This window comes from Ostrinia nubilalis, chromosome 12, assembly GCF_963855985.1.
Source record: "Ostrinia nubilalis chromosome 12, ilOstNubi1.1, whole genome shotgun sequence".
Taxonomy (NCBI): domain Eukaryota; kingdom Metazoa; phylum Arthropoda; class Insecta; order Lepidoptera; family Crambidae; genus Ostrinia; species Ostrinia nubilalis.
This window is the reverse complement of record NC_087099.1, coordinates 15,853,594-15,868,340: the sequence shown is the minus strand read 5'-3', so window position 1 is coordinate 15,868,340 and position 14,747 is coordinate 15,853,594. Positions and strand designations below refer to the sequence as shown.

General features: G+C 37.6%; 1 protein-coding gene across 1 annotated transcript; it reads right to left on the bottom strand.

The window, feature by feature from the left end:
* Positions 1-332: 332 nt before the first annotated feature.
* LOC135077059 (heterogeneous nuclear ribonucleoprotein H-like) lies at positions 333-11,951 on the bottom strand. Its single transcript, XM_063971656.1, has 8 exons — positions 11,668-11,951; positions 10,756-10,884; positions 10,428-10,592; positions 9,371-9,509; positions 6,898-7,074; positions 5,689-5,803; positions 4,348-4,455; positions 333-3,618 (listed from the first exon to the last, which is right to left on the bottom strand). Exons 1-8 carry the CDS (start codon positions 11,783-11,785, stop codon positions 3,493-3,495), a joined length of 1,077 nt encoding a protein of 358 aa, XP_063827726.1. The 5' UTR covers positions 11,786-11,951; the 3' UTR covers positions 333-3,492.
* Positions 11,952-14,747: the final 2,796 nt, after the last annotated feature.

Here is a 14,747-nt window from a genome sequence, read left to right as displayed (position 1 = left end):
AGACTTTATAAATGGAAGAAATTGACTACTAACTTTTATTTGCAGCTAAATACAATGTGGCTAAAGTTATACAACCGTTTTTCTTTCATTATAGATAAATATAATGTATTTCAAATAATTTCAATAAATTCTGATAATGCTTAAAGAAAAAATAGGTATTCAGATATTCTATCTAGTAAAATAATACACTTTAGTTAGTTACCTTGATTGGTTCTATAAATATCTTTTATGTAAATATCAAAAATAATATTCGAATAATATGTGTTTTCTTCTCTTTTGCGAATGAATAACGTGTACGGAAGTGCAATAAAGGTAAAAATAAAAAAGACAAATTAAAAATAAGTATATGCAGTTTATATTAAGTTAGGAATATATGTAATAATTACAATAAGTAATAAACTAGAAACTTAAAAGAATATTCTGTACTTGAACAAATTAAAATAAAGACAAATTATTATTATACTGATATATCAAACATACACTATGATATTTCATCCTTCCATATCTTTACAATATCTGCAAATCAGCGTTGTTACATAAATTATGTTTATTATTTATAACCTTGTATTTAACGGAAGTGTATCCTGTGTAAAATACTTTAAAATCATAAATTTCATTACTAAAAAAAGATTTACCAGTAGGTACTAGTAAAATAATGTGTTTTCTATGACAATATATTTTTGTTTACGATAATACCGTCCTTACGTGTAATTACTTTTATATCTTAACTCATTCCGTTGAACAAAATCCTGAAAAACGTCTTATACGACGTGTAAAATTGACATAAGTGCAATTAGAATATAAGAACGTAAGTACTACAAATTTTAGGTCGAACCCGCCACCACTATCTTTGTGGCATAGAATCATAGCTGGGCATTAACTCGTTAATCCGTTAATCGTTAATTAACGAAGTTAACATTTCTATTAACGGATTAACTTTTAAGTTAACTTTAAAAAATGTTAACGGACTCGTTAACTTCCGTTAAATTATCCTAAGTCCGTTAATCGTTAATCCGGTACCTACTATTTACCAAAAAGATACAGCAGGCACGCTGAAAAAACGCTAGAAAAACGCGTTCTGCCAAGTACGTTCGGGCTTCCAGAACTTACAGAACCCAAAACAACAGTTTTTGTAACCAGATCACTAACGACACTTGTTAGTACTATCCGTTCTCGATAAGTTTGCTGGCGTTATGACGTCACTCGAAGGAATGCGTCTATAACTTTAGCAAATTATATTGAAAATATTTTTTATTTATTAATATTGATAAACATTGTGTATTTGCGTAAAATAAAACACTTAATTGAGTTTAATCACTAACAAATTGCGTTTAATCGCGGTTGGAGGACCATTCCACGGACCGGCAAACTTAGCGCGAACGGGTAGTATGTGTGGGACAACTCTTCCAACTGAATTTAAGACCAGTTTTCCTCAACCGATTGAGCTGAAATTTGGTATTCTTATGTAAGTACGATGACAATGCAATGTTATGGTACCATTGAGCTGGTCTGATGATGGAGTCAATGGGTGGCCATAGGAACTCCTAAATGAAACGGCGGCATCGCATCGAATTTGGGTTCGTTGGATTTGTCTTTTCGAGCACTTTGGACTAAATTGTATTGTAATTGAACCAAGGCTCTGAGATTAAGATACTACTAAAAAGTGTAAAATAAAATTATAATAATTAAAAAACTTTTTTATAAAGAAGCTTTTATTCTGAAATGCCGTTGTACTAAAACGAAAAAAATAATTGTACTTATGCAAGGTTCAAATAATTTCCAAAGCTTGTAGCGCAAATATAGAAGAGGAATAAATTCCATGCGCGATACAAGCTTTCGAAATTATTTGAACCTTGCATATCTACCTAAAATTATTTTTTTCGTTTTACTATCATGTGTTAACGGATTAACGATTAACGTTAACTTGCGTTAAATCTTGCGAAATGTAACGTTTTAACGTTTAACGAAGTTAATTTTTTTATTAACGGTTTAACGATTAACGAAGTTAACTATTTGATTAACGGTGCCCAGCTATGCATAGAATGTAAACCACCAGATCAGAGGATTGCAATTGACAAAGTTCTACATAATTATTATTATCTCAAACTAGATACATACCTAATATGAAAAGTTTTTATAGGATACCTTAGTTGTAACTCTAAAATATTCTCAAATAAAAATAGAAATTAAAACTAAATCTACGCTACACTACTATGAAATACGAAACATTGATATACATAAAAATACGGTTTTAAAATACGCCCTCTGCCGGCATAGTGTATTGAGTAGTTGACACCACCAAACAATTGACGTATAGTCAAACGATTCAGAAACGTCAATAGGAAAAAATCGGAAATATTAAAATGACCTAGTATTGATTAGCGCCCTCCTGTAAATGTCATTATGGTTGTCCAACGTAACAAAGTGGGACCTACATAATAATCCAGTATTGATAATGTGACAGTAGCGCCCTACTATCAATGTCATGGTTGGGACGGTTGTTCACTAAGTACTATAATCTCTGTGAGCTGTCAAAACTCATTTTCACCATCGATTTTGTATAGCATCAATATGAACTTTTGTCCCTCTTGTTAATATAGAAAAGCAATAATAAAAGAAAAACAAAAAAATAAAGTCAATTGAAAAGAAAGAAAGAAATAAGTTCTGAGAGTATTGTTTGATGGTGATAACTTCACAATTTTATTGTATGTGAGTGGTTTTTATTTTCTTATGTTAGTTAAATACAAAAAAATCTCTACTTTTAAACGTCGGTGATTCTTCAGTTGAATTATTTTTGTTCTGCAACGCAAATAACGTTAAAAGAATTAAAAACAGTTGGTTATTACAACATTTATTAGTAAGGAGGTAAGTCTATTGCACTAAAATTATAAATAAGTACACAAACTTACAATTAGTTCTCTCGTTAAAATTAATAACTATGTACTCTATTACCGATAACATAACAGTCACTTTACTATGTTTTTTGAATGTATATCAATGTATACAGCTATGGGTCTAGTAGCAAATAAGTACCTCAGTTTAAGTTAAAGGTATTTTTTTCAAATTACACAAATAATTATTTATAATAAAAAAAAAAAGAGTAAAAAATTACTATTTTAATTCAACTGTATAAAACTATTTGCTGTAAACCCATAGCTTTCCGAAAAACCTTTATAAATAAACTTTATTATATTGAGTGATTGCTGCACGACACCAGATGGCGCTACGCGTTCATGCGAAATTGAACTTTATGCTGCATATAAAAAAGACACAAGCTCCCGCGAGAGCCATAAAGAAAAAAAAGACAACACGTCATTTTATTATCTGTTTCATCCTGTCATTGTAAGTTCCAGGCGGTGATGAAAAACAAACTCTGTATCTAAAACACAAAGTTCAAAATCGCACATTTGTAAAATTGCACGTACCGCCCTCTAATGCTACCCGATTGTGCCAACCTGAAGTGTACCTTCGAACGCGGGCGTAAGGTCGAAGTTAGTAGTTGCTTCGGAAGTTGCTTCTGTTGGGCTTGAAGGCGCCGCCACCGCCACCGCTGGGCGAAGAGTTGAGGAAGAGTTCTATGTAGCGGTGGTCCATGTTGTTTTTGTCGCGTCTCATCGCCTACGATACAAAAAAATAATGTAATTCATTTATTTTAAACTTTTATGCACATAAACCACGGTACATAAGGCGAACTTAATGCCATTCGGCTTTCTCCTCCAGTTAACATTAGGGCCAAACCGAGAATATAGTAGGCGGTACAAAATAAGTAATGTTGTATATTTTAAGCGGAAAATTCGATTGTTTGTTTGCATTGAATAGGCTCCGAAACTACTGCACTAATGTGTAAAAATATTTCACCATTCGAATCCTACATTATTCCTGATGAACATAGAAGATAGAACAATACGAAATTCACCGTGTAAGCTAGTAGTAATAAGAGGTGGAATTGTGTAAAGCAATCGTAATCATTTGACAGTTAATAACGTACGATAAAGTCAGTTAAACAAAGCGTTTGACAGAATAATCGTACGTTATGAACTGTCAAATGACAACGATTGCTTTACACAATTCCACCTAAGGTTACTAAAACCTTTGTCATCTGTCATTCACTTTGAACTGGATAAGTCGAACCTTATTTTCGAACTCCTATGTTCTTCTGATTATTTTCGTTGCAATGTCGTCCATTGGACGAAGATTAACTTTCCGCCGCAACAAACTTGACCTTCACTGGTTGGGTTTTTATGGCGGTCAAGCTGTAGATCCTGGCTACACAGGAGTTGCAGCGGTGGAAACGAACGAGTGGTGTAAACAGCCCATAGTAGTAATATAAATAGCAACACTACACACCCTCATGGCATCCTCGTGGCACTCGAATTCGACGTCAGCTTCGCCAGACGGCCGCCCGCTGTTGTCGAACAGGATATTGATGTTGGCTGGCCGGATCGGCTTGAAGAACTGCAAGCAACACGCTCATTATATACCATGGTAATAAAGTTAATTTTAGTGTGATAATGGTAGCTCATCTTCAAGAATCAACCCTCTTTTGAGACAGGAAAATGGCCTGACCATAACTCCATACTGTTGTGAAGCTCGAATCCACTTTGAACTTGGGGCATTCACACTGCCGCTTAGTGGTCAGCGCCATTATACGAAACGAACAAATCGTTTTCATTGGACGTCCCGCACTACACAGGTAGGCGATAATGTCAGTTGTATAGCCTGACCAGGAACATAAAAACCCTCGCCATGTTGCGGAAAACTAATGGTACTAATTTCTTTTAATGGCAACAGTAACTGAAAACTTCATTGGCATGTCACCTTGCATGTCAGTCTATTGCTGTCAAAGTGTAAACAAACTTTATTTTAAATGTGCGCAATTGATTTTGTGAATTAAATTGCTAAAATCTTTTTATAGTCGTGAAAGAAAAGTGGTTCACAATGTGTTAAAGTATTTGTCGAAGAGAAATACTAAGGGTTCGGACAATATTTTCATTGAATAATTTTTCCGACAAGGGTGTCAAATTGACTGACATGTTTATCGTATAGTACAGTCCACTATAAAATTTAGCTGTGGTTTGTTTCAACTACCTATTTTAAAGTTTTTTGTCACTTTCTAAGTGTTGAATTTTATGGAAATGGGAAAGAAGTACCGAGTTTGAAGCGTTCATGAGCAGACATTGCAGTTGAATATTCAAGTTCTGAATTTGATTATTGATGAATAATAAAATAAATCCTACTAGCTCGAATAATGTTTTCATTTAATTTATTTAAACCAGGTTACCTATAATAATATTTTTTCGTTAATTCATGAAAATATCAAATTAGCCCGTAATCCTAAATCCTGATACATAAAGTTAGCCTATTAATTTAACACAGGTACGACTGTACTCAGTGTTGCACTATCAAATGCAAATTGACGCGCCTCTATGCCAGGGTTTTTATGTTCCTGGTCAGGCTATACCAAACATATCGTTTAAAGTTAAAGAAACCGTTATATTTATTTACACATACTTCAACTCATCGGTCATTGTATCTGTACAAGTTTTGCACACATAGCGGTGCGCGCCAAGATGACTTCAAGTATTTTTTACCTGATTTGAAATTGGTATAGTCTAGGTACTCACAAGCGTGTGATGAGTTACACTAATAGGTTACCTAAAAGTTTGTTTATGTTATGCAATGACTCACGTAGGCTATATCCTGAGGGGTGGCCTTGAAAGGAAGACCGCGCATGTGCACGCAGTGCGAGCCGCCGCCGCCGCCGCGGCTGCGGAACCCGCCGCGCCCGTTGCCGAAGCCGCCGCTCTCTGTTGACAGGGAACAAAGTTAATTATTGTGAGATTTGACTCTCAAGCAAGAGTGTCCAAATTCAATTTGTATGTAAATAAAATGTAATGTGAATTACAGTGTAAACTGTAATTGGAATCAGTCTTATTCTTATGCTTAGGTGTAGTGACTTATGATTCACTACAACTGACAGCAGTACTGAATACTTACTTTTACAAAGTAACATTACTTGTCTATAATGTGGACGAATACGATCATGCCGTTTGATGGGATGGGGTACATATGAACCCCATTTACTAAAGTCTGGAAGCGTCCGCCAAAGAACCAATCATTTCTATGAATGTGCGAGTGTAGCGCGCCTCCAGTCACTCACCTCTCGCGAAAGAGCCGCCCCTGCCTCTAGTACCGAAGCGGCCGCCACTGAACCGGTCGCTTCGGTCGTACGGCGTGGGCCGGTAGCCCTAGCTACGGAGTGTCCCTGGCTCTCCATGGCGTGTGTCAGCACGCCTCCAGTCACTCACCTCTGGCAAAAGAGCCTCCCCTGCCTCTATTCCCGAAGCGGCCGCCACTGAACCGGTCGCTTCGGTCGTACGGCGTGGGCCGGTAGCCCTAGCTACGGAGTGTCCCTGGCTCTCCATGGCGTGTGTCAGCACGCCTCCAGTCACTCACCTCTGGCAAAAGAGCCTCCCCTGCCTCTATTCCCGAAGCGGCCGCCACTGAACCGGTCGCTTCGGGCGTACGGCGTGGGCCGGTAGCCCTAGCTACGGAGTGTCCCTGGCTCTCCATGGCGTGTGTCAGCACGCCTCCAGTCACTCACCTCTGGCAAAAGAGCCTCCCCTGCCTCTATTCCCGAAGCGGCCGCCACTGAACCGGTCGCTTCGGTCGTACGGCGTGGGCCGGTAGCCCTAGCTACGGAGTGCCCCTGGCTCTCCATGACGAGTGTAAGCAAGCCTCCAGTCACTCACCTCTGGCAAAAGAGCCTCCCCTGCCTCTAGTCCCGAAGCGGCCGCCACTGAACCGGTCGCTTCGGTCGTACAGCGTGGGCCGGTACCCCCGGCTACAGAGTGCCTCTGGCCCTCCATACGCGAGTTTAAGCGCGTTCTTTGTCGCTTACCTCTGGCAAAAGAGCCTCCCCTGCCTCTAGTACCGAAGCGGCCGCCACTGAACCGGTCATTCCGGTCGTACGGCGTGGGCCGGTAGCCGCGACTGCCGGAGTGCATCTTGCCCTCCATTCTCGAGTTGTAGGCGCGGACCTCCTCCGCGTTACTGATAAACACCTCTATGTACCTGCGGATGATTTTGAGGTTGGATTACGAGTGAAACGCTTTGGTGAGTGACGCTGAGTGTCAAGAAACTTGAGCGTTTACAAGAATTTTATCCAATTCAATAGGTATGGGTTTTATCACAATTATTACTTCTTACATGTAAAATCACGAACGAAAAATAATTTCTAACGTAGCTTTTATTTTTAGCGTACTTGAATATAAGTATCAAAAATTTTATAGGTTTGGATTTACCATACATTTTAATAGACATTAATTACTCAACGTCACTTGCATTATTAATTTATTAAAAAGTAATTAGTATTTTTTACATCAACATTTCATTTCGAAGCTTCTTTACAAAATATGTAAAAGATCTCAAATAAGATACATTTTAAAATGAAACAGGCTAAGTAAATTATTGCTTTTAAAAATACAGTGTGTTGTGCATTTTAGTAAAAACAAATTAATCATTATTGTGGGAAATAAGTTTCATTATTATTTTCAAAATTCTAAAATTGATAATGGTGACCTTAAATTATTCAAATGAACTTTTTTATCCTGTGATTGCTCAAAAAATACATCGTGTTACTCTAAAGTCTGCTACCTAAATGGTGTTGAGATTTCAAATACCATAGACAAACATTTGTTGAAAAATAATACCGAAAACAATAAACATTTCTCGTTCGTCTTCGTCTTCCCTCCGCCGCACCCTCCGGCCCGCGCCCCGCCGCCCTCTAGACACTTTAACATCCAATCACTGCTGCACATTACACGCTTCACTTTATTGTGCCACTACATTTTGTTTGAATTATCGAAATAAATTGCTTAAGTCTGGTCTGCGAGCACGTAGAATTTTGTCCAATGACCCCAAGCTACCCATCCTTATCGCTCGCGCGTAATGTTGCTGTCGAGCTCGCACACTCACTGCGGGCGCCCGTCGCACAGTCGCGACAGCAATATAATTACGCGCGAGCGATAAGGATGGGTAGCCTGGGGTCATTGGACAAAATTCTACGTGCTCACAGACCGGGCTTAAGTTCTTTTTTATTACAACTACTGTTGGGGTGCAAATCCACCCCAACAACTTTAGCAGCTTGTATTTTTTTAGATCTTGCTTTTAAACTTACTCATTTTTATTGATCTTAAGCCGGGTCTCCAGCGCATGTTTTGCTCTACACAATCAACAAAAACATTTCAACATGCAACAAATTGCCTACAAAAAATGTTGAATGTTGACATGTTTTTGTTGATTGTATAGGGCTTAGCATGCGCGGGAGACACGGCTATAGGACCAAGTTACTTTTATTTATTATTTAGCAGTTATGAATAATTTTTAATTAATTAAACTTTATGCATAATCTTTCCAGTTTGTTCATGCCAAACACATTTCAATAAAATCAGTCAAGCAAAATGTATTGTCAAAAAATGTTAGCATTAATGTGCAGCAATTTAACCAACTCATTTTGATTAAAATATCTATCCCTTAATTTATGAGATGCAATCCCAAAAACAACTAAAACCCACCCAGTTGTTGCTAGTCTATATGATTTATAGTTGTCTATGACATGGAAAGAGGATATTCTATAAGTTTGAACTGTCCCATAAAGTATAAACCATAGTTGGACCAGCAACAAAGGAGGTCCCAAACTTATCCCGCTACACCAAATATTATACTGCTGCCTCGGTTTGGTATGATTGAGACTGTGACGGCAGATTTTAGGTTATGATTGATGTCTACAACAAGGACATTTTTTGTGTTCATAAGTGCCAAAATACTGGTTAAAATTGAATAAAATAGTTTTAATTTGATTTGACTACCACCAGTGCAGTGTTAGTAACACTGCAGTATCTTAAAAAGGTTGTAGATGATGAAAGTTTGATAAGGAATTCCCTTGTTCAATTATGTAGCAATTTAACGATAGTTTCAAAGCAAATATCGTAATTATTCGAAGTAATTCTTGTCCTGCCTCAGGATGATAAGCATCCTGTCCCATAAATGGAACATTGGTCACAAATGGCACATAGATTGTATATCTTTTCTGGGCACAGCCATTAAACGTTCATAGGAGCCATATTTTAAAAGGATTTCATCAGAATAAAAGTCCTTCATTCTTAACAACTCAACTCAGACTTAAACAAAATTAGTAAGACACGGGTCTTAACGTGACATTTATTAACGAGTCATAATTTAGTTGAAATGGAACGCGTAAGTTTAAAATCTTATATCAGACTGAAACAATTTTCAAACGAATCATAACCAAAAACCGCCACCGCAGCTAACACGCCAGACCGGGCGTAGTTAAACATAGTCCCCCCACCTGTGTCCTATTTTCTCTCTGTCCCTGTTGCGGGCCTCCTGTGCGTGGCCCTTGTCAACGAAGTGAACGAACGCCTCGCCCGATGCCCGCCCCGAGTGGTCCGATAGCAAGTGCACCCCGTCCGGGGCGACGCTCAACCCTGTCCCGCCCAAGTGGATTAACAACATGTCACAAGTGGCCTGGAGATGGCTGTGGCTTTCAAAATAATAATAAAATCTCCTTTGTAACGCCTGTATCACAACTCCGCTGCGAAACCATGACAGCGAAAATATTTCAATATATAATAATAATAATAAATCTTTGGACAATTTCACACCTCGCCAGCTAGCCCCAAAGTAAGCAACTTAATGCTTGTGTTATGGGTGCTAGCTTAACGGATATACTACTTATATACTTTTTTTTTTTAAATACATACATATTATACATAGTAACACCCAGACCCATCACAGAAATTAAAATTCATCATTTCAATTTCTGCCCGGCCGGGAATCGAACCTGGGACCTCTCGGCATAGTAGTCCGCTCTGAACCACTACACCAAACGGCCGACATATACATCTCTGCAATCACATCCCCACATTAGCAACGTGACGAAGTAAACGCGCAGATTTATATTGAAATCGTTTCGCTGTCATGGTTTCGCGGCGAAGGTGAGCTACAGGCGTAATTGAGCAATTTTTTGTTTTTATTATTGGATTTTACCAGCGATTAAAAGGCAATATTCTGAAGTCTAAATACTATGGGGTACATTTACACCCCAAAAATTTTCGAGCCCTTGAATGCGGCCCTGGTCTAACCGGTAAAATCTTATGAAAAAAAAATCTCTCATAATGTTTTAATTGTAAAAACTGAACAGAATCGAGTTTGAAATTAGCATGCACAACTTTGAATTAATTTTAACCATCTTGTATTAAAAATTTCAACGTGATTGCGTAAATGGAAAGAAATAATAAATAACTACCACAGCACATCTTCAGGATGAACTACACATCCCCGTGGGTAAAACAAATCGCAGAATGTTGAAGTGTGATTTATATTCGGTTAGTTTCAAAACTTACCATCGAAGAACTGGATGATCTCATCTTTGGAGCACCCAAAGGGCAGCCCTCGGAGTTTGACTATGCCTAAGTCATCACTCAGGTTGGGAAGACTGTCGAAGCCGTTTTCACCTTGGCGCATGGCGTTCAGAGCCCACTCCATATCTTGACGGTCAGTAGAGAAAACTGTAACAATATTTTGAGCAGTTTTATTAATCACAAAGACGAATTCTCTCACAATATGTGTAATATCACATGCAAGTCCTTTAAATATATGCCTCTATCAAAAAATATTGAATAGTAACACGTAAGAGACTTAAATACAGATGATTGTTTTCGAATCCATTACCTTCAATGTATCTCTTCCCCATATTCTCCTTGTCCTTCTTTAGGGCTTCTTCCACATCCTCCTGGGACTCGAGCTCCACGAAGCATTCTCCCGACGGTCGGCCAGGACGGACTTCAGTAAGGTGCACTCCTAAAACATTATTTCATCACACATTTTTTAGACTCAGTTTATACATTGATGCAGAGGGCCGACACCAAATAAAATGGGAATGGGCCAGGCAAAGAAGAAGTTTATACATTTATGTGACAAAATAGCACTATATCACAACTACATGTCTCAGTGTTAACCTTGATGTTCAGTTGTCTATACTTATGAATCATGTTACTCCTATGAATATGTAAAACTTCTATTTGCATAAGCAATAAAATACATGCAGTGATATCACTATTCTGTAGTCCACCTACTTAAATATCAGTAAAAATTATGATATGGTAAAAAAAGGATACATTTATTTTGTTTTAGTGACTGATTTAGAATCAAAAACTTTCACACAGAATATCTCTTAATTTAGCATGACAAACATTGGCTTGAAGATAATAATAGTGATTGATGAAATTGGCAACTGTATAGGGAAGGATGCCAAAACGGGCTGGAGATCAGGCCGCAAGGTGTTAGATAGCAGATTTTTCCGCAACTTGAGCCAAAAAACCCAGGGAATGTATTCTTAAAATTTTTTGATACAAAATTGTGTCAGTTATTGCTTATTGCCTCTTTGGCCTGGATAGATAGATTAGTCTGGATATTTAAAATGTAACAATAAAGCTATAAACCGGTTTGCAAATAGCTTATGCAAATTTTGCAGCACCACTTTTTGGCATTTGGGGGAAAAAAATGTATAACTTGAAAAGCTGTCTCTTGTAAGTTTATCTCTAAAATTCAATTGAGATTAATTAAAACATTGGATTATCTTACCTTCTTTTCCATTGATGATGTTGATGCCACCCAAGAAATCGATGACATCTTCCACGGTCGTGGAGAAAGGCAACCCCCGCAGTTTTATGATGTGGCCGTTGTCCCCGGATCCCAACATTTTCAACTTGTACGAAGCAAACTTTAAAAACACTAATAAACCTTTCTCGAGGAATAACTCCGCCTAAAGACTTTGACTCAGTAAATAAAGTCGCAAATTAAAAATAGCCTCATTCACATTCACTCAACAGCGGCGTCTTCTTTCTTCTGTCAGTGGCATTTTAGTGATGCGACATTAATAGTCGATAGTGAGAAAAGTAAAATTTTATTTTACATGAATTATAAAACTAGTACATAAAATAATATAAAGTGAAATATTTTAAAATACTTATTACAAATATTGATTTACAACAGTTATAGTGACCATAATCAAACAGAAAAAAAATGAAACAATATACAGGATGTTAGGTAAATGGGTATAAGAGCCGACACTAACCCATGTTAACATATGCATATTGCATATATAGCCTGACCAGGAACATAAAAACCCTCGCCATGTTGCGGAAAACTAATGGTACTAATTTCTTTTAATGGCAACAGTAACTGAAAACTTCATTGACATGTCACCTTGCATGTCAGTCTATTGCTGTCAAAGTGTAAACAAACTTTATTTTAAATGTGCGCAATTGATTTTGTGAATTAAATTGCTAAAATCTTTTTATAGTCGTGAAAGAAAAGTGGTTCACAATGTGTTAAAGTATTTGTCGAAGAGAAATACTAAGGGTTCGGACAATATTTTCATTGAATAATGTTTCCGACAAAGGTTGTCAAATTGACTGACATGTTTATCGCATAGTACAGTCCACTATGAAAATTAGCTGTGGTTTGTTTCAACTACCTATTTTTAAAAAAAATGTCACTTTCTAAGTGTCGAATTTTATGGAATTGGGAAAGAAGTACCGAGTTTGAAGCGTTCATGAGCAAACATTGCAGTTGAATATTCAAGTTCAGAATTTAATTTTTCATGAATAATAAAATAAATCCTACTAGCTCGATTGATGGTTTCATTTAATTTATTTTAACCAGGTTACCTATAATAATATTTTTTCGTTAATTTAAGAAAATATCAAATTAGCCCGTAATCCTGAATCCTGATACATAAAGTTAGCCTATTAATTTAACACAGGTACGACTGTACTCAGTGTTGCAGTACCCTTCAACGGCCAAGTCACAAAACATTAACTATAATAATAAAGAAATTGCAGTAAGGAACCATAGACTTGGCACGACTTTGTCTAGATTTCATTACTTTTTAGAGATAAACAAGCAGCTCCATCGAGACTTGGCTAGTTTTTTACAGAATGTTTTTGGTGGGATTTCACTTCTTTTTGTAGAAAGTGGCATAATTATTTAACGTCGTCGTCTTTATCGACATTTTTTTTACGATATTAAACACAAATAAACTCAACGACCTTTAAAATGGACAACAAAGCAGAAGTTGTATTAATAACTTAACCTTAGCCAACCTCACCATAATAATAAACGAAATCAACGAAATTCAAATATTTACACAACATTCAACTTAATCGACGGGGGGATCTAGAAAGGAAAAAAAATCTGGACACCGCGGTGCAGAAAAATGACGCTCAAAGTGCTAGCGCCATCTAGCGGTGAGCGGTATAGGCGAACACCACGGTGCCGGTGTGGCGCTAGTAGTATTGATTATGAATGTGGTGTTACTCCAGATTTTCGATTTTCCTAGTTTTTATAGTTTTCCCTTTATGTGGCCATTAAACCCTAACTCTGTACCAAATTTCAGCTCTCTGAGTTGATGGGAAGTACTAGTTCTATTTTGATGATCATCAGTGAGTGAGTGAGTGAGTGTCGTAAATGCGAAACTTTGCTTTCGCATAACTTCGGAACTAAATGACCTACAGACTTAAAATTTTGGATTTTAAGTATGTGATTATAGCTTACTAGATGACGAAAATTTCAGCGTTCTGGTCTTATCCAGAGGTTCTCAAATAGAGGCCTGAAAATGCGGCGAAATGGTTCCAGTAAAGGATGGTACGGCAGTGTTTGCTTCGCGCTCGACTTGGCGGGGGCACTGCCGTGCCCCCAGATTAGCCCGTAATCCTGAATCCTGATACATAAAGTTAGCCTATTAATTTAACACAGGTACGACTGTACTCAGTGTTGCACTATCAAATGCAATTGACGCGCCTCTATGCCAGGGTTTTTATGTTCCTGGTCAGGCTATAAATGGTATAGTGAAGTCAGAAAATTAATATAATCATTTTAATTATTTTAATTTTCATACAAATATTATGATTTTATAAATTTTTTTTTGTATGAACATTTAATTTAAATGATGCAATTTAAATGCTATTTATGTTTGTTTGTTTGTATGCGATACAAATGCATACATTTGGAAGTGGTCAGTAACCTGTCCAAAGACGCTTTTTTAATGACATTACGAAGATTTATAGCTCGTAGAGAAAAGCCAGCGGTGGCTTTCTACAAAGAAATTGGTCAGTTTTTAAAGGAAAATGAATCTACTCTTTGTGATTTTGCAAATCGCGAAGGTATCAAGTTTTTTTGCTCTCCAGCATACGCTCCTCACTTCGGAGGTATTTTGAGCTGAATTTTTGAAGCTGGAATGAAATCAGCTAAACATCATATTAAACGTGTAATGGGAAATACCCACCTTACTTTTGAGGAGATTTCTACATTGTTTGCGCAAGTGGAGGCCATCTTAAATAGCCGACCCTTGTATCCCTTATCTTCCTCACCAAATGACTTCATCATGACATAGACCGCAAATTTGCTATGCAGATGCGCCAGTGAGTACTAATCTGCGTGACTTGTGTCACCCCCTGATGCTTGGCACCCGGGGCGGACCGCCCCCACCGCCCCTCCCTTACGCCGCTACTGCTAGGCAGAGTACCTGGTACTGATGGGATCTCCCGGGTAGCAGATGTCAACACCGTGCGAGGATGCGTAAGAAGACCGCTCAATTGTCTATGTCCACTACCAACCGAAGATTCTTCATGTTGAAAGTTCCTTTCAACGAGGCGGGAAGA